This window comes from Anguilla rostrata, chromosome 13 (assembly GCF_018555375.3).
Source record: "Anguilla rostrata isolate EN2019 chromosome 13, ASM1855537v3, whole genome shotgun sequence".
In the NCBI taxonomy this organism is placed as follows: Eukaryota; Metazoa; Chordata; class Actinopteri; order Anguilliformes; family Anguillidae; genus Anguilla; species Anguilla rostrata.
The window spans coordinates 16,880,320-16,907,973 of NC_057945.1; the positions used below are offsets into that span (position 1 = coordinate 16,880,320).

At 50.2% G+C, this 27,654-nt stretch overlaps 1 protein-coding gene across 4 annotated transcripts in view; it reads right to left on the minus strand.

Moving 5' to 3' along the window:
* Positions 1–27,654, minus strand: part of LOC135237493 (MICOS complex subunit mic25a-like) — a 124,344-nt gene that overhangs the window by 43,509 nt on the left and 53,181 nt on the right. For all 4 annotated transcript variants that reach the window (XM_064304657.1, XM_064304655.1, XM_064304656.1 and 1 more), the window contains 2 exons: positions 11,377–11,460; positions 482–552 (listed from right to left, as the gene is read on the minus strand). In XM_064304657.1, coding sequence (XP_064160727.1) covers positions 482–552; positions 11,377–11,460 — 155 coding nt within the window. The remainder of the gene's footprint in view (positions 1–481; positions 553–11,376; positions 11,461–27,654) is intronic.

Here is a 27,654-nt window from a genome sequence, read left to right on the forward strand (position 1 = left end):
ATACGCACTCGTGCCTTTTAACCTTTTAGCAACAGACGCAGTTTTACCAGTAAAGCACGCTGTTTTAAGTTACCTGGTCGTCACACTAACCTTGCAGGTTGATATTTTCATTGATATTCATAACATAATTGTCATATCAATGGCCTTCCACACTTCTACAGCGAGGCATGACATTTTAAGCAGGTAAAATATGCAAATACGCAATCTAATTGTGTGCGGTGCCTAGTGGCGCATAGAACATTCTAAAACCCATACGTGTAGAGATAAATAAATAAATTACATATATAAACCCTGGGTGTGTGGGGGGTGGATGGCGAGATAGTCCATTAATGAAAAGTGTTCATGCGTCACTCTCAAAGTAGTGCGTAATTACAGGGAAGATTAAATCCTAAATAGACTTGCAGGTAAATCACTTCCCTTTGAAGGACTTGCGGTCTTTCTGACGAACGGCAAACGGAGGCAGACTAGCGGCCGTACTCACTTCACGTGGGCCTCCGCCTTGGTGGCGGCCTCCTGGTACAGCTCGGACGTCAGGTTGTAGTAGTCCAGGTTCTGAAAGGCGGGAAAGAGACAGCAGGGCGTGAGCGAGGGCGAGGGCGAACGGTTTGTTTACGCAGGAGAAGCAACACGCGTCCATTTAGGCAACCTGAACAACCGATACACCATTATAAACGTAGTTTTATTATAAAAAATGCTTCCCAGTCGTCACTATAATAGCTTGCCACTGGCTGGACGTGTACTGGGCAGAAGTTACACTGTCCATGTTGAGCTGTTTTGGGACACACTGGCCATACTGACGAACTGCTTGGCCAGTACAGGTCAGAGAAGTGGGCTCATTTTGCTCCAGAGAATCTACACAAACAGGACATAATAACATTATTTTGTATACAATACTGTTGCCATGTATGCAACAACCAACCACAAAGCGATATTCTATAGAGGTTTCTCCGTGTTAGTACATTTTTGAGACTAAAAATGAGAATAGATTTTGTTCGCTGGATTCTTGCTGAAACGAGCATATGGACTTTATTGTGATTTGTGTTGTCCGTTGAGTTCCAAAACGCAAAGAAGGTGAGGACCCCCCCCAAGCTTGTTCTGCCACCCCACGTTACAAAATAAGGAACCGTTGTCGCCAAAACATTGGCATCATAAAATAGTTTATAGAGATGAAACCATGAGTTTTAACACGGTGTATCGTGTGACCAGACTGATTGATAATTTCACCGTAAAAAAAACAGAACGAATACAATGTAACCTAATGTCCTGCATGATCTATTGCACACACACTCATAATGAAGTTCAAATGAGATACAGATGAAATAGTGACTTGTGCACTCCATACAGGCCTGAATATTACTGGTAATTACAACAGTGAGGCGTGGCGCTTTGATTGGTCATACTAAACATAGACAGCAGAAGGCACTTCATCCTTTCAATTTATGGAGCACAGCTTGATTTAAATTAGTCCACATCACTGATTCTGCGCTTATGCTCTGAATAAACCATTTATGAAAAGTGGAAACGGAGGTGTCAGCTAGCACAGGCAGGCTGGTGTAATCGTGCCATAAGAAGAGTAGATTGTGCTCCAAGGTTCAGAACCGTTTCCCATGAAGAGACGCCGATGACACGTCTTCAACAACAGCTGGGAAGGCAAACCAGTCAAATACGTTCCCAGACTGAGATGGATCGCGCCCGCTTCTTCCGGAAAAAACCTGCAGGAATTAGCTTTGCGTCTTCCGCAATGTCTCTGGAGGATCACACGCCTTTTTCTCTGAGATGCAAACAACGGGTTCAGATGTTGCCAGACTGAGTTTAAAGCGATTTTAGAGCGAGAGACGAGTCTTCGGGAACGCGAGGACGCGACAGCCGAGCCAGGGCGAGCTGACAGGGCCGTCCGCACGGCGGCAGACGAGAGAAATCCCTGACAGGGACCGAGGCTTTCACCGCTCCGAGCGAGCAGCACTCTGGAGTCTTATTGGACACCCTGAGCGGTGCCGTTTAGAGGGCGGTTACAGGACTGGGAGACTCCGCGGGGCGAGGGTGTAGCTGCCTCCCACTCGCGAAACACGCCACGCTCGCAGACAGTCACGGCCCGGGAGAAACCTTATTATGTTATAATCACCGCAACGTGGGAACACGAGGAGAGCACATCTTGGCCCGGCTGTCCCGCCACACCCGCGGTGGCGAGCCGCACGGCACCTCGTTACATAAATGTATTTCAGTATGCAAATGGAAGACCTGCCGGTCCCAGTCGGTAACGGAGCGGAGTGGGAGGGGGAGGGGGGTGAACACAGTGATCCTTCACAGGGGCCCTGAAAGAGAAGGCACACAGCGACTGCCCACCCCCCCCCCCAAAAAAAAGAACGCATTTACAGGAAGCCCCCCGCTACTCCCCCACAGCAATGAGCCGCTCGACAGAGCTCGCTTTCTCTCCTTCCAGGCCGAATCCCCAACATGAAACAATCTCTCAAATCAGCAGCCAGACGCATTTAACACTGAAAGGTGTGTGCAGAATTAAACCCCGCCCCTCCTCACCGTCTCAGGCTCTGCTGAATACAGTTATCAGTTTTAATCTGCAAACTTTCAGCCCCAGAGAGCTTTTCTGGCTAATTACTGGTGATGTCCCCAGCCAGGAGAGGGTACGTGAAGTTTGCCGAGCGGCTGACTGATGGGTACACAGGCCAGCCCCCAGCCGTTTCCCAGAATGCACCGGCAGTCGTGGGGCCTGATCCCCGGCCACGCTGCGGGCAGGGGTACGGGGGTAACCCACAGCCGTAATGTCTATCTGCGCTTGTGGCCATCTTAAATACATTAAAGAGGACGACTGGACACCATTTTGCTCCCCGTAAATCGGTAAACGAGCACAGCGTAGCTCAGACCATTCCTCCCTTCCGTACGCTGCCTCTCCATAGAAACAAATAAGTCAAATTAAAGGAAGAAAACAGAAACATATGTAAATATTTAAATAACTTATTTTCTTATGCTAATAGTTTTAATGACCCAATGTACACCCTCATAATATTAATTAATCTACTTATCTTGCTGAGATTTAGTGAGGATGTCAAAAAACAATTTGCGGGAGAGACTAAATCGAAAAAAATTACATTATAATTAGCATTAACCAGATTAGTGCGAGATATGAAACCGTGCCAACAAACAGACATAGTGCTTTCAGTCTAATTGCTGAAATGGTTATACAAAACTGAAAGTGTAATTACATAGCAGTTACAAACAAATCCAACTCATGGGCAACGTTGCAATGCTATAATTGTGTTGTTTATTGTGAGATGTTACGATGGGTGGTTCTTTTTCTCGATTACTTATTTCAATTTGCTTGACGTATAACTCCTATGTACCCTGTCGTGGTTCCTATTAGAAGTGTCAATCAAATGCTGTGACCACTGCCAATGTACAGACCAAAATCAGAGCTCACCAGTGCCACCGCGGGCTCAATCGTTCAGCCAATCGGAGGGCCGCACTACATTTAAAATGTGGGGGTATACGTGTCAACTTGCGCCCAGCTAACACAAAACGTTCTCACTATGTTGCTGCCATGTAGTGGCAGTGTTGTGACGTTGACAAACCGTTCCAGTAATATTTTGAGAACGCTGGGTAGTTATAACATATACTGTAACATACCAAAATGTATTATTATTTTTCTTAAATCATTCTACTCTAGGGATATCTCTGAGGGCACTGGGCTGATGAAAAAACGAATTCTAAGAAAGGCCATTCCATCCATGCAGGCCGGTTATTTTTCCTGCTGCCTTGCTCTCTGGCCTAATTTCATTAGCACTGTATTTCCTCTGGGAACAAAAAAGTACTTTGAATTCACATACATTTTAACCTAAATGTAAACTATGAAGTAAGCTGTGATTGACACTGACTGAATAAGAAATTGGCTGCAGTGAATGCTTATGAATTTCACCATCATTTTGTTCTAACATTTGCACGCTGAGAAACGTTTGGCTGGAACCAATGTCAAATAATCATATAAACATATATTTCATACAGAGTGGAGAATAATGTATATATGATTCTGCTGAAGGGGACAGTCAGAAGAATCATGCTGGCCTCCATGTCCCTCTCTGCCTTAGCATTGGCCAGCAGCTGCACCCCCTGGAGCCAATGGAGGGATGAAAGGCATCTTACGATGGGATTGGACTCACTGGGAGAGGAACCTGGGCTCACCGCCTCCGAAATGCCCTCTGACAACACACCCCGCCCGCGGAACATGACCCCGCCCATCCGGAGTCTGGGGCGGGGGGCTTTAGCGGCTTTGTCTCTCAAGCGCCGGGGGCGCGCTGAACCGGAGTAGAGAAGCGCCAGGGCCGGCTCCCCGGATGTTCCCCCGCTAATCGCTTCGCAGCGGGGCGCCGCGCGGGTCTGCCAGGCCGGCAAAATCTCAGCGCGCTCAGCCAGCTCCTCCAACCCTGCTGTCCGCGTGGACTCCACAGCGGCGCGGCGCGGGGGCCGGCGCCCAGCGTGGGCCGAGGGGGTTGCCAGCTCCAATCTTGCATCCAATGCGAGGAGTGGCTTTGCGCAGGTTTTGGGTCATGAGTACATGCAGTACAGGGGATAATATTTGAGAAGGTTGGCTCCACGCTAAGTGGTTTCATGCAAATGCTGGTGCCTGGGAGAAATTTTGCTGCACTGCACTGATTTGTGATTTTCAAAACTTGTTCTGCATCATCGATGCCGACACTTCAATTCAACCTCGTCGCATGACTTTAAAGAAACGGCATCTGAGAAGAGCAGCAATCGAATTTCCAATGGCAGTGCTCCAATGCTAAAGCACAAATTTAACGATTTTTTGATTTGGGGAAAATTGATTCATTTTTCAAAGTCCCCGAGAGGAAAAAAAAAAATAGCCCTGAGCGCAGCTTTGGCAGGACGCGAGTTTCAGTTGAGATTTTAATTAAATTAAAAATTACACTTTGACGTAAAAAATGCCACCCCGAGAACGTCCACGTTCCTTTTGCATTTCCATGAAGAAAACAGCGACGCAGCACCACTTATCACCTCTGTTGTGCGTAAGTGCTGCATTGCGATTATTGCATTTACCTATTCCTCTCCCACTAATGTGGCACCAGCACTGCTCCCCGAAGCCCCCGACATGCATGTGACACTGTGACACTAATAACCAGGCACAGTAAAACTGAGACCTCCTTCCTTCCTCCTGAGACTCAGAGGAAATGAGTTTCAGATGGATTAGGACCCCGTGGGCCTGGAGCTGAGGGGCGGGGCCGCACGGTGTCCAGGTAACGGTGCTGCGACTGGTTGAGCGCAGCGGATTTTGCCGGAACGGCCCCCGCTGACAGCACGTCGGCCCGGCTGTCACAATTAATATCATCTCTTACACACGGTGGAGGAGAATCGCGGTGGGACGGGGGGGTGTGGGGTGGAGGAGAATGGTGACAGGGGGTGGGGGGGGGGGGGTTGAGGAGAATCAGGGCGGGACAGGAGGGGGTGGGGTTGAGGAGAGACAGATCGGGACAGGGGGGTGTGGGGTGAAGGAGAATCGGGGTGGGACAGGGGGGTCTGGAGCGAAGGAGTTACAGGGCGGGACAGGAGGTGTGGGGTAGAGGAGAATCAGGGGTGTGTGGGGTGGAGGAGAGACAGGACGGGACAGGGGCTGTGGGGTGGAGGAGGGACAGGGCGGGACAGGGGGGTGTGCGGTAGAGGAGAATCGAGGCGGGACAGGGGGGTGTGCAGTAGGACAGCTTTCCCATCATTTCTTTTCCCCCATTTAGACAACAGGGATTTCCAGTCTTCATTTTAGGAGGGATAAAGGGTGATTAGGCGCCATTTATGGACACGTTCCAATGCTTCCATACTAAAAGCCCTTCAAATGCGCTAACTGCCAGCAGTGTCAGTCAACACACAGGAGGAAAGGCTTGGAGAAGCTGTTACCTCTGTGTGTGCGCGCGTGTGTGTGTGCTTGTGTCTGTGTGTGTGTGGGCATGTCTGTGTGTGTGCGTGTGTCTGTGTGTGTGCGTGTGTGCATGTCTGTGTGTGTGTGTATGTGCATGTCTGTGTGTATGTGTGTGTGTGTGTGTGTGTGTGTGTGCGTGTGTCTGTGTGTGTGTGTGTGTGTGCATGTCTGCGTGTGTGTGTGTGCGTGTCTGTGTGTGTGTGTATGTGCGTGTCTCTGTGTGTGTGTGTGTGTGTGTGCGCCCATGCGTGTGTGTGTGTGTGCGTGCGTGTCTGTGTGTGGGCATGTCTGTGTGTGTGCGTGTGGGCATGTCTGTGTGTGTGCGTGTGTGCATGTCTGTGTGTGTGTGTATGTGCATGTCTGTGTGTATGTGTGTGTGTGTGTGTGTGTGTGTGTGCGTGTGTCTGTGTGTGTGTGTGTGTGTGCATGTCTGCGTGTGTGTGTGTGCGTGTCTGTGTGTGTGTGTATGTGCGTGTCTCTGTGTGTGTGTGTGTGTGCGTGCGTGTCTGTGTGTGGGCATGTCTGTGTGTGTGCGTGTGGGCATGTCTGTGTGTGTGCGTGTGTGCATGTCTGTGTGTGTGTGTATGTGCATGTCTGTGTGTATGTGTGTGTGTGTGTGTGTGTGTGTGTGTGCGTGTGTCTGTGTGTGTGTGTGTGTGTGCATGTCTGCGTGTGTGTGTGTGCGTGTCTGTGTGTGTGTGTATGTGCGTGTCTCTGTGTGTGTGTGTGTGTGTGTGCGCCCATGCGTGTGTGTGTGTGTGCGTGAGTGTCTGTGTGTGTGCGTGTCTGTGTGTGTGTGTGTGTGTCTGTGTGTGTGTGTGTGCGTACATGTGTGTGTGTGTGTGTGTGTGTGTGTGTGTGTATGTGTGTGTGTGTGTGTGTGTGTGTGTGTGTGCGTACATGTGTGTGTGTGTCTGTGTGTGTGTGTGTCTGTGTGCGTACGTGTGTGTGTGTGTATGTCTGTATAAATGTGTGTGTGTGTATACATGTATGCCCGTGTGTGCAGGGTCAGACTGAAAGCTGGAGGCATTAGTCTCTGAGGCTTTGAGCCGGTCATAATTGGCGGCTCCAGCAGGCGTGCCCCGCTCTGAACAGACACACCAGCCGCGGCCGCCTGGAGTCCAGCTCCTCCAATCAGCCGCGGCCGCCTGGAGTCCAGCTCCTCCAATCAGCCGCGGCCGCCTGGAGTCCAGCTCCTCCAATCAGCCGCGCAGCCTGACGGGCGAGCGCTGGACAGCGCTTCCCCTTCCGCCTCTGATCCGCTGGGCAAACGAGCGCGACGCTCTCCTGATGAAAACAGCGCAGCGCGGCGCGGCGTGCGGCAGGGCAGCCGGAGGACTAGTTACCGCACAGCGCCCGTCGGAGGACTAGTTACCGCACAGCGCCCGTCGGAGGACTAGTTACCGCACAGCGCCCAGCGGCCCGGCGTTAAGCCGGTGTCAAATGTTTACTCGCGGTCATCGCGCGGCAGTTAGCGTCGATTTCCCCTCGACACGCACGAGCCCAGTCACGCCTCGACCGCGAGGAGAGGGGCCGGACGGCGAGCGCGACTTCGGACGCGTTTCCCGCTTGACCGCCCCGTGAGCGCAAAAAACCAGACAAGTAAGCGGTGTTTTTTTAACGGGGCTCACTGCCGCGCCTCGCCTGGTAGCCGAGGGGGCTCCTGGGCGGGGTGCTGCCAGTAAGCCACGGGAGAACGCTGGTTCTCAACAAACAGCCGGGCTTCTGCCAGGCGGGAGCCCCTTCCAGCCCAAACTGAAAACATGAAATCGCCCGGGCGCGGTGGAACCCGCTTCCCAGTACAGGCCGGGGGGTGGAGGGGGGGCTCGATTATCGGCCTGACTGAGCCGGCCGGAGGCGGGCGAAAGATAGCAGCTGGGGAAGCTCGTGCGAGCTCGCTACCGAAACCTCGTTAGCCGCGCGGGACAAACCAGCGGAAGCGGGGCGCGGGACGCCTCCCCCCCGGCCAGCGCGGGCTGAGGGAGCGGGCTCCGCCATCTTTCTTTCCGTTAACGAGACGACGCGGCGAGGAGAGACCTCGCAACGGGGAATAATCTATCTGCAGAGCTGCTGTAAAGTACAGGCCAGCTTGGCTTCCAAACAAAGGTGCTTGGTATTCATAACGCAAACATCACACATTAAATGGGGGAGGGAAAAAAAGCACAGCAAAGAAAAACAGAAAGACTGACACCAGGAGAAGAGATTTGACAACTGGCTGCTTTACCTCAATCCCCGTTGCCATGGCAGAGGAGTACGGGTTCCAAGCCCTTCGAGCACGCATCGTAGATGAAATGATTAATATTTCACAAGTCAAAAATCGCTCACGATAGTCGCGTAAACAGCAACAAAAATGAGATGTGCTAAGAGTGCGTAGGTGAGGTGTGACCTTAAACATGACACAGCCAAAGCAAAACACAAGCACGCGCTCAGCGACGCGCCAGATACTGTTTACGCACGAGGCACTTTGCGCTCATCCTCATCGGTCTGCGCCAGAGTTCACCACTTCTGAACCTCAGAGGACCGACGGTAAAACACCACCGTTACTTTCCTGAAGAGAAACACTTTGCCGTAACTAATTTTCATAAGTTCTCAATTCACTATTTATTACACAAAAACTTATATAATTTCTCTGGGTCTCACTTTCCACAAATAAAGGATCTGTTCCCTCGTTTCATGAGTGCGATTGTGTAATTTTAAATAAATAAACTTGGCTTAAACTTAAAGGTTTTTTTATCACGCAGTCTGACAAAGCTGTCTTGGATTCCCTCACTGGTTCGATTCTTCACAAGTCCCATGCTGCAGACACTCCTGGCAAGAGTCTGGCTTCAATTTCATTTGCTGATATTAATTGTGTTTGAGGGAGAGGGGATGCCGGGGGGACAAAGCCGTTTAAAATGAGCGCGGGGGCCCCCGCGGTCTCCCAGGCTCATTCACATGCAGGTCAGCTCCCCGAAAAAGAGGCAGTGAAGTAGGGAGGAAGATAGAGAGAGACAGCCTACTTCCAATCACTCTCTGCCTTCAAGCATGGAGGCGATACTGAGGTCCATTTGCTACGGCGCGCGGAACGTTTACTTAAACGCTAACTACCCAGACGGCCGTGGCCGATAAGACCGGGGGAGGAAAACGAAATGGCGCGTCGCTCGGTCACCGCGTCGTTCCGCCGGCGTTCTCCGCGTCGTGTTGTCGGGTAATCCTTTTCGGGTTTCTTTGGTTTACGGATTTCTTCCCCCTTTCTTGGCGCCGACAGGCCGTTAGTCGAGGCTCAAACGTAGCGACGGGAGACGCCGCGGCGCCGCGTGCATCCCGCCGGGACAAAGACCGCCAGTCACCTCCACAAACACACGCCTCCTGCTGCGCGTAACTACGCGCTGGAATGAAGCGCAGGCTACTCGGCCACGAGTCTCCACATCCTCCAGTCTCAACATGTGCGGTCTCCACGCGGTAAAAGCTTCAAACAAGACCCCGCACAACAAACTATTTTTCACCAGCGACTGCATACAGTTAAAAATCCAATCTGGGACCCCGGGCCCACATTGTTGCCTTTACTTGTTGCCATGACGGAATATGAATTTTTGGTGGTGAAAGAATATTTTTATGAACTCCCAGAGAGATGCTGTAGGCCAACGTGTCAAATGAGTTGCAAATGAGTATGGGTGGGGGTGCCAGTTAAAAATGGACAACCTACACGACAACGGTGGCACTCAGAAACTCAGTATTTGCAGTTGTAGCATATCGTCTACCAATAAAGCTAGAACACACAGTTTGTATCCACTCATAGTTTGGTTGCAGAAGCACTAAATGTCAGAGTTGTCCTGGCCACTAGGGGGCTTGTGCGAAGGAGTTAATACAAGTACAGAGATATGTAATCTTCTTACTCAAATGTAATTGGATTACAGCCATTTAGCGACTTGTGTTAATTCTGTTGAAGGGAAAAAGGGTTGGAAATTCCCAGCCTTGGGGAGATATTTGAATGCGTTATCGCAAACTGCATTCAAATTCATGCTGGATTTGCTGTGATTTAAAACTATAACACTGAGATGCCTGCTTTGAAAGTATCAGACACTGCAACCAATGTAAGATTAAAGTATTTTACATGAAAAATCAAATGACTCATTTTGGCCAGTTGTCTATATAATTAGGAGACGTTTGTTTACACAGCTCCAGATGAAAATGAGACCGGGGGGTATTAGATAGCAGAACTATTCTGAGACATTTGTTTTACTAAAAGCGGGCCGAGGCGGAGACTGGGGGGGTGCTTGAGAGCGCTGCGCAGGACAGCGATAACGAGCGATGCCATTTGGGGGTTTGCCGGGCCAAAGCCTGCCGACGCGGGCGGCGGCCAGGAGAACGAGGCCCGGGGTGAGCGGGGAGGCCTCAGGGCCGGGAAACGGGCGGAGCCCGGCGCGCAGGAGCACGTGTCCCGCACGGCTTTCACACGCAAGCGGCTCCGTGCCACAGAAGCGGGAGAGGCTGTTAACATCCCGGGGTGGGCCTCGCCCAAAAAAAATAAACCTCCTTCCCTCGGAATCTCCCTGATGACCGCAACAAAGAGCCCACACCTTGGGGGGCCAACGAATTCACGGACGAGGCAGCGTCATCAACCGCATGGACAGGTTCCCCGCACGGACGGCAATGTCGGGAGACTGGGGTATTAAAGAGACAGGAGAGAGGCGCCGGCTCCGGCCAGGCGGACACAGCGGACGTCCACGGCCGAGCACTTTCTCATGTCCTAATTCAGCCGGAAAAACCACATTGCAGACGGACCAGCACAGCGTGGTATTTCATCACAAATGATCTTCAGCCACCGCTAACCGGGGGGTGTTTACGGTATCAGTGTACATCAACAAATATCTTACATATAATTATGCACACACACTTTATATACGCGCACATTCTATGGCAATGACACACAATACATTATGGACAACACCCTTATGACACGCATACACGCTAAAGATCCCTTCTTTGTTGAGCATTCTCTCCGACATCAGGATGTTTCAGACAGGGGAAGTATCGTGATATAAACCCATGCCGAAGTGCCTGCGCGTCTGGTTCCTGGTTTCCATTACGCGCTTGTCAGACCGGCCCGGTGAATGACTTGCAGAAATCGGCGTAAAGCACACGGCTCTCCGCGTTCGCTCTTAACCTGGCACGGTTCCCTCAACTCTGAGTCGAGAAAGATTAAGCGCCAATCCCTCAATGTTACCACATTACACTGAAAATATTAGGGCGGTAAAGAAAGCACTTGAACGTGTGTCATATGTCAAGTATTGCAAATTCATAAATAATGGCCGATTCCATCTTGAAACTTGTGTATGCAATGTAAACTGCCTACTGTATTCAACCACATGTTTGAAATTGTATATCTGATGCCTATATGGTAGAATATATGATGGAAGTGCTTCTTATTCACAAGGGGGGCAGGGGTCAGTGCATCTTACCTTCTTCTCCAGCAGTGTCAGCTGCTCTTTATAAAAGGCAGCCAGATTCTTCAGCTCCGCCTCTTTTCTATCCAGATGCTTTTCCTAAGAAAAGGAAAATAAACGCTTTACTGAGGGAGACAAAATCATTTTAAAAACACGTGTATATAAAACTGTAAATTCCACAGGTAAGCAGGTGAAAAACTCCTATATGGTGGCAGTGCTTATATTCCCACTGGAAGAAAGCCAGCTTAGGAGCAGCGGTTTTAGCAGTTAGCGCAGTAGCCGTTGTGAGCGTTCACACTTACGGGCGCGAGGTCCGCGCGACGAGCTTGCGGCGGCCCGCCGGGGTCCTGGCACGGCTGCTTTATTTCTGCCCCCCCCACACCCCGCGCAAGCAAGGATGCCAGCTTGGGCAAAAAGCGGGGCGTCTGGCGCTAGCTTTGCCGTGAGCGGTGAGGGGGGGGGGACATTAAAGCAGATGAATATGCAAAAGCGGGCAAACAGACGGACAGACGGCAGCAGCTGACGAAGCGGAGCGGCAGCGGGGGGAAGCGGCGATGTTGGGGGGGGGGGGGGGGGCGGAGGGTGGAGGGGGGTGGCGCTAAGCCCTGGCGGGCGCGTGGCAGGATGGGGACGGATCCCGCGCGCAGCCCTTCCCCAATCCGCCTGCTAAGCCCCAGGCTTGGCGAGAAACCCCCCTCAGCCCAGCCGCCCGTCTGTGCAGACAGCCCGTCTCCGCAGCGCCTGCTGACATTTCTCACGCAATAAAATAACACACAACAAAGCGCACGCTCCACTCCGATAGGTCCCGGAGGAGCGGGGAAACCGGGGCAATCAGAGCGCGCCTTCGACAAGAAATTACACCCCGCTCAAAAAAAAAACTAAAAGAATGGATGCGGAAGAAATTCATGTTTTGGATGAGTGCCAACCTACAAATGGCTTTCTATGAACTGAATCTGACACCCCTGCTCTCCAAGGTAGGGGAAAGAGGCTCTGAGCTGCCGCTGCCGCTGCGGGCCCGATTTACGCACGTAGACCTCGCAGCGCAAACCGCGGTCTGGCGGGGTAATGATGGTGCGCACGCAGTCCGCCCCAAAGTAACGGCTTCTTTACTGAGGCTGCTGCTAATTATGAACTCGGCGAGCGGTACTGCATGCCATTGGCATTTTGCGTATGAAGCAGAGCTTATAAGGTGTGTTTAAACAAAAAAAAAACCTCCTGTTTAGTGGACTGAGTACGCAGTAAAAATTTCAGTATTAATTCAACCCTCTGGCCATAGTGGACTCATATAAACTCTGTAAGAGTTCATTTAACACTGAACACTGTACTGCGTATCTTCGTTGGATGTGGGGAAACTGATTTTGGTGCCACTTAAAAGCGTATCCAGTGCTACGGACAGCGCAGCACGAAATGCGCATTTTCCAGCTGAGGTGGCAATTGCCCACTGAATTCATCTAGATGCGAGATAGTTTATTGTTCCAAGGAGCTTGACTATTGCCGGCATGGAACAGGAACATGTGGGAGGCTCTAGATCATCTTTTATTTCTCCCAGAAGGAAATATCTTTCAATATCACATTCTCTCGTAGGTGTCACGGATTCCGTTTTTTATGTCTTTTTTTGGCAGCGTCAAGCATTTCACCGTTTTAGAGCTTTCCGCGATTTTTCCAGCGCTCTTCCTGTAGCTACGGCAACGTTGTCAGTGACAACAGGCACTCACAGACTCAACCCTCTTAACATTTACCAAATCTTAACCTTAAAGAAATAAAAACAATCACACAGTAACCTTATGTTTTATTATTTTAGTAATGCAATTTCAGTGTGTTCTGAATGCTCTTTCTATCAATGTTCTGTTAAAGCCAAAAAGCATGTTCTTTCCAAGAAGGACAGATGCGATTTAATGCACCAACCTATCAATGCATTTATTTGTATTATTTAGCCACTAGTGGCAACTGCCCATTGTTATTTTTGAAACCTCCAGCACTCGTTACTGTTGCTACAGCAGCACATGTTATTTCAATCTATTGGTTAATTTAATACATTAATGCTTTTAAAAACCTGCCTGTTTTTGTGGTTTTAACTACTTTGCCGTGACTGCTCTGTGACTTCAGTCAATAGTCAAAGTTTCCATGACAAACAGCCTCCTTTTATTGCTTCACTGCATTAATTAATAACAGTGACTTATATTTACATTTATATTAGTAAATCTGTACCGTCGGATGATTTCTCGCTCCAGAAGTTTAAGTAAAGCCATTCTTGTTTGAGGGCTGCGCCTGTGTCTCGGTCTTACTCGTGGCTGCATTCACACCTGCTCTTCAGAGGTGGAGAAATTTCACACAGAAATCGACCCTCGTTAACTGCGCGATCTTTAGCAAAGTCGTCTGAATACATAATCAGCCACACTTATGATATCTCCAGCGTTATTTGCATATCGCATTAAGGAGAGAAGCGCACCTTGCGATGACTCACGCAGATCACACGCGCACTGCGCTTCCAGCCCCGTGTGTCTCTCTGATACGCGCGACCCGTGTGTCTGAGGCAGAGTGCGTCACACAGCAAAAGGCTCAGTAGACCTGGCCCTGCGTGTTTGATTCTGTTTCTGAGAACGACACTGCTCAGTGAGGACACCGCTTCAGTGCCATTCATAATTGGGTTGACATGGTATAAGCAGCCACAGGGCAGCAGGGCAGGAGAGCTGCAGCCACAGGGCAGAAGGGCAGGAGAGCTGCAGCCACAGGGCAGAAGGGCAGGAGAGCTGCAGCCACAGGGCAGAAGGGCAGGAGAGCTGCAGCCACAGGGCAGAAGGGCAGGAGAGCTGCAGCCACAGGGCAAAAGGGCAGGAGAGCTGCAGCCACAGGGCAGAAGGGCAGGAGAGCTGCAGCCACAGGGCAGAAGGGCAGGAGAGCTGCAGCCACAGAGGGCCGGAGCAGAGCTGGTCTCGGGCTGTCTGAAGTGGATTAGGAAGATGGCTGCAGCGGGTGTACACGAGGATAAAGGCAGGAGGCTGGATGCGTGCCAAGGCACCGCCGTGCAGACCGCGCGGTGACATAACGCAGCGGCAAACACGAAGCGAAAGACGGCGTAGCTGCAAATGACAGGAGGCATAAATCTGCAGCGGCGCGGTGACGCTCGCTCGCTCGCTCGCACGCGCTCAGTCAGGCCCCAGCGCGCACACACAAAGCCGAAGCATGAAAACACTTGTGATTGTGATTAACTTTGTGCTCGAGGAACACAGGCGCTTTCACGCTCGAGCGCGGACGCCCTGCCTCCGCGCCGATAACCGCGCGGCGGGAACGTGCGCCGAGAGCCGCCGCCGCCGCCGCCAGCCGGGCGGGGGGTCCTCACAATGCGGGAACGGATCCCAGCGGCACGCCGCGCCCCTAAATCACACGCAGGGTGCAATGACGCCCCCAAACCCTCACCCCCACCCCCCTTCCCTCACCCGGCTGCCGCGCGGGCCGCTTTCGGCGGAGAGCGTCCGCGATCGGCGGAGAAGATGATATTCAATTTTCTAGCTGGCTACCCTTAAAAAAGGGCGGCGTGGCGGCGGCGGCGGCGAGCGCGCTGGATCCCGCTCTTAATGCGCCATGAAAACATGACAGCGGGATAAAGAGAGGGGAAGTAAGATGAAGAGCGCCAGGGCGCCGCTGCTCACCCAGGCGTCCAGCTCCGCCGGCTGGGGCGGGGGGGGGGGGGGGGAGAGAAGAGGACAGAGCGCCGCGTTAAAATGTGATTCATCCACTTCGGTCCCTAATGCGGCCACGAGCGCGACTGACTCGCCCATGATAGAACGGGGGGGTAGGGGGGGGGGTGAAGCAGGAGCGCGGGGCCATTCTTCATCATTAAGGAGGCAGAGGAGGGTCGTCTCTGCGTCTAATAAGCAGGCGGCCGTAATTTCATCTTCCCGCGGAAGACCGCTCGGCGGACGAACCCCGGACGGCGCTCCTTACGTCTGCCCGCCGGTTCGGACGTCCAGTCAAATTGGCGCGGTGACGGCCGATGTGGCGGATGAGAGGCGAGGCGATGTAACTGCGGGGGGGGCGGGGGGGGTTAATTTCCTGCACCGGGCCAGGACGCGGGAAGCTGATGGCGGGGGGGGGGCCAGGGCGCACCGGTTCCCCACGGCCAGCGGCGCTAACCCGCGCAGTTCAGCACGGCCCCTATTACCGCCGAACCGTCCCGCTGTCCTCCTTACACAAAGCAGACTGATGGCGGGCTCTCGGTGGCGTCCGTGCGCGCGCTTCACACGCACAACTCCACGTCCTCTCTCCGGCCGCGACGCAGCGATCCACAAACACGCTCCCCGCGGCGCCGCTTCTCCAGAGCGCGCGGGGCCGGCCAGCCAATCCCAGCTCGCCGTTTTGGGCCCCCGCTTCGTCTGTTCGGCCTGGAAGGCGGACTACTCTCGCCGTGCTAACGATACTTCCTGAGGAGTGTGAAATTCTCCTTTAGAGTCATTTCACACAGCTAAAAGGCACGGGCCTTCGGAGAGAACTGGATATGAAATGACTTTTGTAACCCGCTACATTAATCCCTTTTTTAAAAATTAAAAAATCCTCAATCAAATCCCCCTCAGTCGCCTTCTTAATCCACCCGTATTCCCCTTTTCATTTGTGGGAGTCCAGACGCGTGAATGATAAGGTGCAGATTTCTCGCTCTGTGGCACTCTCCCTGAGGCTCGGTTTTGCAGAGTCAAATTCGGAGCTGGAAAGAGAGCAGAGATCAGCTATGGGGGCAGGCGTGAGTTTGGCCCGCCTAAAAGCAAGGTCTGAGGAGCTGAGCCAGGGCCAGGGCAAACCCACAGCAGCACTCCTACTCTCAGTGAATGCTACAGGCAGGTTAGCCAGCTATTTCAGTGCCACTCACACTTTCCCATTCAAAACGGGCTCGAGCAGGCAGAGACACTGCGGCACAGAGGGAGTAAAACCTACGGCTTAAAAAAATAACAAATAAAGAACACGCCAGGGGCAGAAGCTGCAAATGTGATAACCCACCACCTCCAGATGATGGCCAGTCCAATTAAGAGCAATGTATTTTTTAGCCTAATTAGGACCAATCAATTTTATTTTAGCCCAATTAAGACCAATCTATGTTTTTTTTTTTGCCCAATTAAAACCAGCGTACTTCACTGGAATGAAGACCGATGTATATTTCTTTTGTTTTCAATTTCAAAACCTGAAATCCCCCCCACCCCACCTCCAAACCCCCCAGAGGGCAAGGAGAGAGGCGCAGCCTCCACAAGAAGCGCAGGCAGGCAGCCGCCAAAACCGCCGGGCCGGGCTCGCCTGGCGGAATAATGAGCCGGGAACGTCGCGCAAGCGGAAGAATACGGCGGAGGGAGCGAGTTCAGCGAGCGGGGCGGCGCCGAGCCGGCACGCCAAATGCCATCCGCTTAACCTCTCCGTCCCCGTCCGCCCGGAGACGCCGTGGCATTTACACTCCCCTTCCGCTCCGCTCTGCGCCTCCCCCCCCCCGCCTCATTACGCCCCGGCTCCCCCCAGCAGCCGCCGCCGCCGCCACCGCCAGAAATTACGGTCATTACACCCTCGCGCCGCGCGGACCGCAAGATCCGAGCCACTTCAAACACGGAATAAAGGCCGGGTAAGATGGCCGCCGGCCCAACACCGCCCCGGCTTCTCCCCTTTCCTTCACTTCCCGCATGTACCAGGCAGGAACGACTGTGTGCTTATTTCAGGGGTGTGTGTGGACCAGAGCGTCCGGGGCGGGGGTAGAGTCCTCAGCGTGCATCAGCACACATCAGGCACGTTAACGCATGTGAACACAGAACGCCACACGCCGCGTAATAGCAATCATGCTAATAATTCTGTTCTAGAAATAACCAGGTCTGACCCCCGATGGCGTACGCTGGATTGCGTGCAAATACAAATTACCTGAACAGTGTGAGATATGCAACCTGACTTACCTGAAAACTGTATTGTGAGTTCAGGCGACCCTGTCAAAACAGCATGCAAGGAAAATGTGCAAGGAAAAGAAAAGCTTCAGGGACTTTAATGAGAAATGCTATAGCACTTCCCTCGAAAACAGGTCAGGTGCTCCACAGTAACACATCCTGGGATAGGCATATATTTCGTGCGAGTTCCTACTGGCAGCTACAACTTTTTGCAAACGGCAAATAGGTGTTATTTCTGTTCAGTTCAGAGTTTCTGTTAAAGCAGTGAACACCAACAGAGGCTGTGTCCATAAGAACAAGCTCTACAGAACAGCACGAGAAGAACATGAGAATTATAGAAAACAGTGGAGTTACTGCAGAGTTTTAACTATATTACAAGGCACAGCTGTCATCATTTACAGGCATGTTATAGGAAAATTCCCTGGACATGCAAGTACTTGACTACTGCCAGAACTCTAATTCACCATTTGGCCTGTTCTTGGCCCTAGGAAACTTCAAAGAGCTAGGACAGAGCGGCCTGGAGATAAGACACGGAGAGCAGGAACTGGGGGGGTAGCCATTAGAGGTGTGTGACCCAGAATCTCCAGCATAGCTCCTGTAGGAGCATTAAACAATTTATGGTATAGAATCTTAATAGTATCAGGTATGCCAGCATGAGGTTTCTCAACCCACCCCTGTTGAGACACACATACACATTCACACACTCACATACACACACGCACACCCACACACACACACGCGCTCTCACACGCACACGCACACACACACACACACACCCACACACACACACACACACCACACACACACCACACACACGCACACACACACACACACACCCACACACACACACACGCTCTCACTCGCACACACACACACACACACAGTCACAGCTGAGGATTCTTCACTCCCAAGACTCCGACCTCAATCCCAGGACGCATCAACACGTAAAGCCAGTGTGCAAAAGCCACCGCTTCAAAAAACGTTTGAGTTTTCCCTTTGACCAAACACGGACCTTCTGTTTATAACGCATTCGCTTTCTAATTCGCCACAGAGACAAAGGCCCCCGGAGGGACGTGCGTTCCCACAGGGCCACGCTCGCAATCCGGAGCCCGCGCCTCCCCCCCCCCCCCGCAGACCATACCCAGCCGAGCGTGCATTTACACAGATAAGTCGGGAGATAAAACGCGCCTCGCCGCTTCCCCAATAAATGAGGCTGCTTCTGGTTATCTGCCTGGCGCTAGCTCTGAAAACAGGCCCAACGGCGGCGGGTCGGGGGGGGGGCTGACGGGCGGCGGTGCGCGGGAATTAAACCCCGGTCCCGGTGCATTCGCCGCGGCGCGGAGGCTGAGATACGCACGCGGCTAAAAGGACAAGACATAACCTTTAAGCACCAATTTGCAGGGAGAATGCCTCCTTGAAAATCAATTATGTAAATCAATCATTATGCAAATGAAGCCTTTGAACACATCTGTGAACTTTAGGCGAGGGGGGGGGGGGGGTATGTGCGCAGTCTTTGCTCAGAGAGCACCGTTGAAGCCCCTGAACACCGACCCGACGTCTCCCGGCAACGCAGGTGTTGCCGGGTTTCGGTTCCTTTGGAGCACAGGAAGCTACAGGAACTGACAGAACGTCTTGACCACGCTGGTAATCACAAATTGGCAGAAGAATAACGCACTTTGCTCTCTATGACCCTGTAATACTCAAAGACAAACAAAAAAAAAAGACATTGGCAAAAGGCATTTGTACGACAGCCAAATTACAATGGGTTTGAGGACAAAAATAAAACAATCCATTGTGAAAGTGAAATATACAGCTATTTAGAAAAAAAAAAAAAAACATAACACAATATGGAAAATGGATTTAAACACTGCATTTTCTCAAATGGTTCTGTAACCACAACCTAGCCGGCAACACACAGCTGGCTGACTCTAAAAGCAAATCTGTGATTGCATTAAGAGTCAATTAGGCTGTGCAGTGGTGCTAGCATGAGGAAGAACATAATGCACATTTAACTACCTGTGTTCCGATCGTTTGAGCAGCGTGTAGACTGCAGGCATTTCGGGGTTTCAGCTCATAGCATATGCCGACAATCTCCCCCACCTCGCCCCCCCCCCCCCCAACGCCCCCCCCTCCCCGAGGGCCGACATCGCCATTGTTAATGAAATGCTTCGCCTTCCGCTTTCCCGTGAACTGCAACAAAAGAGTGCGCTGCAGTGACACGTTCGCCCAGGAAAGGGGGGCCTTTCAACTGTACCAATTAAAAGATTTACACAGTAATAAAAATAAACAGCGAGGTTGGTTGTCATGCATCAACAAATGCAACTGAGTAGCACATGGTCATGGTCAGACTAAGCTAGCAAGGAAGAAGCAGTAGGAGCTAAGCTAACGAGGATGAAGACGTAGAGGAAGGAGGGTGACACGGTCTTTCCACAGAGCCTGTACCAGAGACTTAAGGAAACCTTAATATTTAAAGAGGTTATTTTTTTATCAGTCAGTGGCTATGCCAATAACCAAGCAAATGATCACAGGTTGATTATTAGAATACACACACACGCACGCACGCACGCACACACACACAGTACTGCTTGTTTCTTCCGTGATGTCCAGCCCAAAATGCAGCGTATGCCTCTTGGCGCTCGCTATCATGCTACTGGACACCGTTTCTGCTGTGATCGTTCTCGCTGAGGTAACCCAAACTGGGCCCCTGCGCTGAACGCAGCAGGCTCTCCGTTCCCACTCTTTTCCCTCACGCACTCATTTCCACCACGGCCTCCGGGCCCGTCCACGAATTAGCAGACAGTAATTAGACCAGTGGTCCTGAGAGTCACGTGTCTGGGGACGAGGAAGTGGGCCACCGTCTCCGCTTCACTCAATTTCTGCCATTAATTATTCTGCTCTCTCCGTCCAGAGTAAAAACTACATGTATTTAACTATCAGAGAAAATCTATCCCACTAAAGACCTAGTCAGACGCAAATTTTTGACTTAAAGAATAAGATTTAAATAAGCCATAAGTATGGGATGTGTAAAACGATGAAAAGATTCCTAAGCCTCAGTCCCAAGCTGTGTCAGCCATGTTTGAATGCGTTGTGGTTTGGACTGTGAAATTATTTCCTCTGTAGTAACTGGGTTCAAAATAATGTCTGAAAAATGTAGACGACAATCAGATATTCTGTAGTAGGAGCATGCCAGTGTAATTTCCCGTGAATGACATTTGTGTGACACATACTGCTGAAATTTATAAGCCATTTTCATCCATACGGACATACGCAGTCCTAACTGTTCAAACAGCTATTGCTCAAACGATTAAATTAGCAATGTAATCTGTAAGCAAACATTTTATTAATAACGCCTTAATCCTACATTTAGGACTTTAAATTCTATTTTAGCCATTAGTCTTTATGTTTGTCCTTTGCACCAATTGTATCACATGTACAATTGAGCTTTGGACCACTGGAATCATGTATATTTGACCAGTGGACCATTGGAATCGCATGTACTTCAGACTTCTGGGATCACAAGTGAACTTTGTACCACTGGAATCATATGTACATAGGGGCGGGAATCGTAGGGGCAGGCAGAGACATTGTGTGCCACAATATGAATTTGGCTATATCACCTATACCGGTAGGGAATGGAGTTTGACTGTTACATTCGAGCGACAGTGCAAAAATGATGGTCAGAACAGGGCTTGATAATAAGAAGTGCCTGCTGTTCCAGGGCCACAATCAGATTGGTTCAAGCCAGTTGATTGATTTGTCACTTGCCCAATCAGGCCAGTCCATTAAGTATTATCTGGGTTGAAGAGAAACCATCCCGGTAGCATTGTGAGATTGTGAGAAAGAGAAAGAGGTTTATTTGAATGAAAAGTCGAAAGCGAGATGTCACGCTCTAGAAAGCTTGTTCAACATGAGTAAATTAAAACAGAAATTGCTTCATGGGTTTTTTAAAATATTAACCTGTGTGGCAAAAATTCTTTTTTGATTAGAACACTATTATTTGTATCTTATTACATACAGCTGTTTCACCCTGCTTCTGTTACAAGTGTCATAACAAAATTATAACGGCATACATTTATTGTGTTATTCTTGTGAGTTGGCATATTCTGGCAAAATAGTTATTTTTATCAGGACGCGAGTGAGCTGTAAACAATTTCTGATTTTGAAATGTCCTGCGGTCCAAAGACGCAGCATTCCATTGGCTAGCGCGGCCATTGCATCCGCTCTCTACTGTAACATGCTAATCAACAACTTGCTTACAAATAACCAACCTAAGCTTCATTATTCATTCATATTTACACTGACTAAAGTCTCACTCGATTTGAAATATTTGCTCGTAAGATAAAACAGCTATTTACTGAAGTAACATTAAAACGATAACAGGATCTAGCCAACTCATATGCCAAGCTAAAAACCATTAACAAAATGTATTGACTAGCTGACCATATTATTTCTGCAGCAATTGTTCTATCCTCAGTTAAATTGCAAGCATCTCACCTCAAAATTCAGAACCCCCAAGAAAAGAAGTCATCCCTGATTTCCAACATCTGACATTGCGATTGGTCGGAACCACTCTGAAAGATGAAGCTCGTCCATAATTCAATAAAGGACTAGATTTTTTGACTGTAGCACTGTAGACAGGTGCTTTGACATTTTTAAATGCAAACAGTCTGTATAATCTCCTTTAAAAAGTCTGTATAATCTCCTTTATATACTTATATTTATCCTGGCAGCTGGGCCAGTGGAAAAGTACCTGGGGCAAGTAGAATACTGATGAAAAAATCCTTAATGTTGAGCCCTGGAAAAGGTATTTTTCAAGCCGATTGCATCACTACTTGCAAACTTGCTTACAGCTGTTAATTCAGGCATCATCACAGATAGGCCAATAAAAACATGTGGGCGTACGCTTCCATTTTACATGAAAGCAATAATGATCGATTAATAATGACCTCGTAGTAAACTCCTGAGACCAGTTACTAGCCCTGAGTCTTGCATTCCTTTTAAAGCATGCTCTGCTGAAATAAGGAAAAAACAACTGTGATACAGCATTATTGTCCAAAATTCTAAATATATTGTGATATAATTTTCACGCCATACTACATGTAAGTGTGAATTTTGGACCACTGGAATTATGTGCATGTGTGAACTTGGCACCACTAGAAACAGATGCAAGTGTGAACTTTAGACCACTGGAATCGCGTGTACATATGAATTTTAGACCACTGGAATCAGGTGTACATTTGAACTTTAGACCACCAGGACCACAGGTACGTGTGAACTTTAGACCAGGATCACATTTATGTTTGTTCAGAGGCAAACTGGATAAAGATCTCCCCAGCCTGCTGTGGATTCCTCAGCAATTACCGGGATTGCAACCAGTGTGAGCTCAGAGAGCTCCAGCTTAACAGCCTTACATGCAAAAAGATGTCAACTCTGTGATTACAATTACTGATAAAGCGCAGCTATCTGCAGGCTGTAATTCTGTTCACAAACCGGATTACTCTCGCTGGGTCCCTCCGAAATTGGAAAGGAGTGGAGCTCCTGAAGAACGACGGCGAAGCCAAGCCTGACTCCATCTTGCCATGTCAGATACAGACTCAGAGGAAGCAGAAAAAACACTCAACCTTAAAATGGAAAAGTGTCACTAAAATATTTTTAGCGATATGGCACACCTGCGCACAGCCACACATCCTTTTCATTCCCAGCATGTACACAGAGCGCTAATGAGCCAATGAGATCACTGGGCCTGCGAGGCAAAGATCCTGTGCACACAAGGATGTGTGTGTGTGTGTGTGCGCGCGTGCGTGCGTGTGTGTGTGGGAACCTTCACCATGCCAGTCCCAAACGTGAGGGGTGACTAATTACCACAGCGTCACCCAGGGATTGAGGGTTTCGGTTGGCAGGGTGCTTCCCACCTCAGCGGCCGTCGGCAGCTCCTCTGCTCAGCGGGGTGCCTTAAATATGCCCGTGCCAGCTGTGCCCACTGCCCACTGCGCAGGGCTGGGAATGCCCGCCTTCCAGAGTACACCTCTGTGAACCGTAGGAGGAGTCTGCTCTGAAAGATGCTAGCTATTACGACCGGGTGTGCAACGCTGGGAGGACCAAAGCAAAACCAGGAATGAAGGAGCATTAAATACAAACGCAGTTCCCCGTTTCTATTGGCTCAAGGCTGAGATTTTGAGGGAAAACACTCAACAAAAAGCAACTATTTGTGAATTTGCTCCGCTGAACTTTAAAATGTTGCAAAAGATAAAATGGGACACTACCCGCCCAGTCAGACCAGTGCACCTGCGCACACGGGGGGGGCTCCAACTGGCTCCCAGGGCGGGGTATTTTACCACAGATCTGTCAGCCCCGACAGCTGAAGACTCACTGGAGAGAGAGCCGGCGCTAACCGCTCCTTCCCCTCCAGACTCATTTCATTTTAACCCTGACGCGGCGTCGGCCTCTCGCGGCGGCTCCACGCGCTCGTCCCTGCAAGAGCCGCTGGTCGCGTGCGTCTCCTGGCGGGAGCGATCGCCCGTGTGGCTCGAGGAAATCCGGCTAACGAGGAACGCTACGCGCCAAGCGCCGTTTTCGTTCAAAATGGCGATCGGCAACAGGTTTCGAAAGCAGGAAAACCATAAACGGTGAAGGCCCCATCGCTATACCTTACTGTTCCTCTGTCGCTACGCGATTTTGTCCAAACATTCGCCATATGCTCGTAAGAACAAACGGTATTCGTTGCGTTTCTACGGGCGGGTTCGATTCTAGGTTTTACCACAAGCGTAACGCAGCTGTTTCAGTTCCAAATAAGGGAGCGACATTCCAACGGCGCGCTCAGACAGATCAGCCCGTTCCTCAAGGGAAACCAATGAATAAATAAACCCGGGCTGTTTCTCTGCCGCTCCGCCGCACCTTGTTAGCGCTCGCGTTCGCCGTCCTTCAGTTCAACAGCCGTCTCGACGCCGCTTTGCAAAGGGGACTCGACGCAGCGGCTTATTATTCAGCGCTATCTGTCCTCGGAGCCGCAGAAAGCTGCCCACTTCACTCGAGACCGGCAGGCATTACCGACGCCATTGTGATCGCTCGACCTTGAGCCTCTTCACCCGTATGGCATAAGTGAATGGTGCTTGCGCTCTCTGAAGCTTTTGTTAAGTCGGTGGAAACATTAGGGCTTTCGTTTCAGATCTCTTCACGGTGGAACGCGGGCTGCGTCAGGCATCGGCTCGACCGCCCGGTGGTGGAGCGGTCAAATTTGGGTCCAATAAAGCGCAAATGTGGTCAAATTGGAACACCGTAAATTGTAAATCTGGGAACAATCCCAAAACAAGCCCCTTCCACGGGCTACGGTTGAAGTTATGCTATCGTGAGAGGGATGGGCCACAGTGGTACTGGCTGGAAGACTGGGGAACAGGGATGCTGCTGTCTAACACGATTTTAGATTTTCACAATGGCTCCAGATTCCTGTGGACAAGCAACAAGCAACCAAAATTTAATTTACACCGTCTCCCTACAAGCTGTAAGATTAAACCCTAATGTTATTATTGTGTAGGTAGGCAAACGATGAGCCAGCAGGAGCTGAACAGACTGTTCTCCTCGGTAAGATGTTCTGAGGTTCCAGAAAGGCAGTCCATTACAGTAACTAATGGGAGGGAATGTGTGCTGCATTGTTCTTAGACCATGTTCAGGGTACTGCTAATCTTTCCAAAGCAAATGTGATAAAACGCGCCGGGGTTTCTGTGCAACTCGTGGATCAATTCTTCGGCAGACCTTGGCCCAGCGAGAGGCGGACTGCGAGTGCTCCTTCTGCCATCTAGTGGAGAAAATAAAGAACTTTGGCTCCTGGTCATGTTATACCCCAGCTGTGCTGTTGGTGCATGCACCTGATAACCTGATGGGGAGCAACAATCAATGAGACACCCGCCATCGGATAAAAGAAAGGTTTTTGCAGCAAAGAAAAGAATGAATGTCAACACAGTACCAATCAGAGCTCACCAGACCAAAATCAATCAGCGATTTAGCAAAGACAACATTACATGCAATATGCATGGTCATAACTGCTTATTAATTATAACTACACTGATAAACAGCACTTATACGTAATATTGAACACTAATTCCAAATTGCCTTGGATTATGCTATGTCGGATGGGCACAAGCACTATTACCTTTCAGGGGTAATAAATGTCAGACAGCTTTTGAATGATTATGAAGGCTGTTAAGCAGGCTCATGAAGGCTTATGACTGCTTGTGAATGGTTATGAATGCTATTAAGCAGTCTAATGAAGGCTTATGACTGCTTGTGAATGGTTATGAATGAGGCATTATGAGAAATGTCTTTTGTGTTGCCATAGATTCATATACTTTGGACTTGGGCTCAGATTCTCAAATGATTCTGGAAGTGGTCTTTGCTTTTTCAAATAAAAGGGACCATGCAAATTCAACCTGAAGCGATACCAGCATTCTGAAGTAGAGTTCACACAGAGTTACACAGGCCTTCATCCGCCCATAATTACTTTTTTCTGGACAATTTAGTCCCTAATGAAGCTCTCTTATATGACTGAAGGTAGTATAATTGATTCCCCTGAACCGGAAGACTAGAATGACTTCAGCATTACTTAGCAAAACATTTTGTAGGCCTGCAAGAGAATTACTAATACACTAGTTTTGAGACAGCGATAATTCCAAGATTCATTGAAAGCCACCCAAACAAAAGATGAACGTCATTATCATTCTTCATTTCCTGAATGAACGGATCGCGAGGTCTGGTTATTTGCTTGAAGCGCAACGAAGGTGCGAGTCTGAAGTTTCACACAGACATGGCACCGCCGGCCTTCAAGGCTCCAGTAAACCCAGACGGGACGCCGGCGAAAAGGAGCAAGAGGAAGGGGCCCCGACGCAAGTATAACTTATCGCCTACTACGCCCGCAGACCGGCGAGGCATTAACACAATTTAAACCAGACGTCTCTTTGATCCCTTTCCCTCTCGCAATGAAATTAATCTCCCGGAGACCGTTCACAGGGTGCGAGCAGGCGCCGGGCGGGGGGGAGGGCGAGAGGGATAAGACGATGAAAGACTTGCGGAGGAGCGGGGCCGCGGTCGGTCGGAGGAAGACAAAGGGCGCGGCGGGCGGACTGAAAAGCCGGAGTTTGAAAGCGCCGGAGTTTGGCGCGGACGCCGGGTCGAGCCTGTGCCCGGGTGAACGCCCCCTCTCACAATGTGGGCTGACAGATAAGGCTTCCCAACCGCCCAGAGCATTATTACACCACCGGGATCAGCCGTTAGAATGTTCAGTGTGAGGGTCTGTGACCCTGATGCATGAGTGGCTTGCGCTGATTACATTAATCAGTCATTCATTTAATGCGATACACATGCACTGCGCCCCAGCAGCAGCAGGGCAAGCTTCATCAACACAAAAATGGGCGGAGCTACTGTATGCCATCAGTGACATCGATTTGAGCTGATGACTGCGTTTAGCCGTGGAGACAAAAGCCTTCAAATTTGTTCAGTCACGTCAGGGGGTTGGCAGCCCATTGTAGCTCCACCCATTTCGGGATTCATGAACCCTTGCTCCCCCATCACCGCAGGACCTCTCTCTGCATCAGCGAGCTGGGCATTCCTGGCTTACATGGCTTTGTGCTCTTGAGTGACAGGCGCCAGGTTTCATTCCTCTGATCGTCTGACTCGCTTCATTATTAGCAAGTCATGAATAGGGTGGAACCATGTTGTAAACCACCTCGATAGCCAGCACAATAGCCCCTCTCTGTAAGAGGACTGTTGGGATCCACTAGTGAAATCACCATCTGTGCTGATGCGAGTTGTAACCCATAATGTGCCAGCCTGTGCTAATGTTGCCTACCAAATCACACTTTTAGAATTGCAACTACATGAATACTACTACACTAAATCCTCTTGCGCAAAGGCAAGTTTGTTCTACTTATAAATTGTTCATTCATGTTCATTCCGTTGCGCCTGAATAACCTGCAAAAATGAGCCCACTGATAGCTCAATGTCTTCTGCTTTGGTGATAAAGGTTGTGAGATACAGGGACTAGCTTAGCTAGTCATAATCATTTAGTTCCAAACCATTTGGCCCACCATTTTCTTACCAGGGACATCTGCCACTTCCCACCACCCCAGGTTCATGGACCACTCTAGCCCGGACCCTCTCCAGGCCCAAGCCCACATCAGGACGCAGATGTGTCAGCCCTCCCCTGCCATACCTATTAATACACATTTCTTTGCTCGGACATTCAATTTCACCACCCAGTTTAATACCTCAGGCTATATCTACCCAGTGACTGTCTGCTTGCTCCGCTAGATTCCCCATTACCTGTATATTACCACGCAGCTTATCTTTAACTGCTAGCTCTGGCCTGGCCAGCTGAGGACAGGCTGCCCCTCTATAT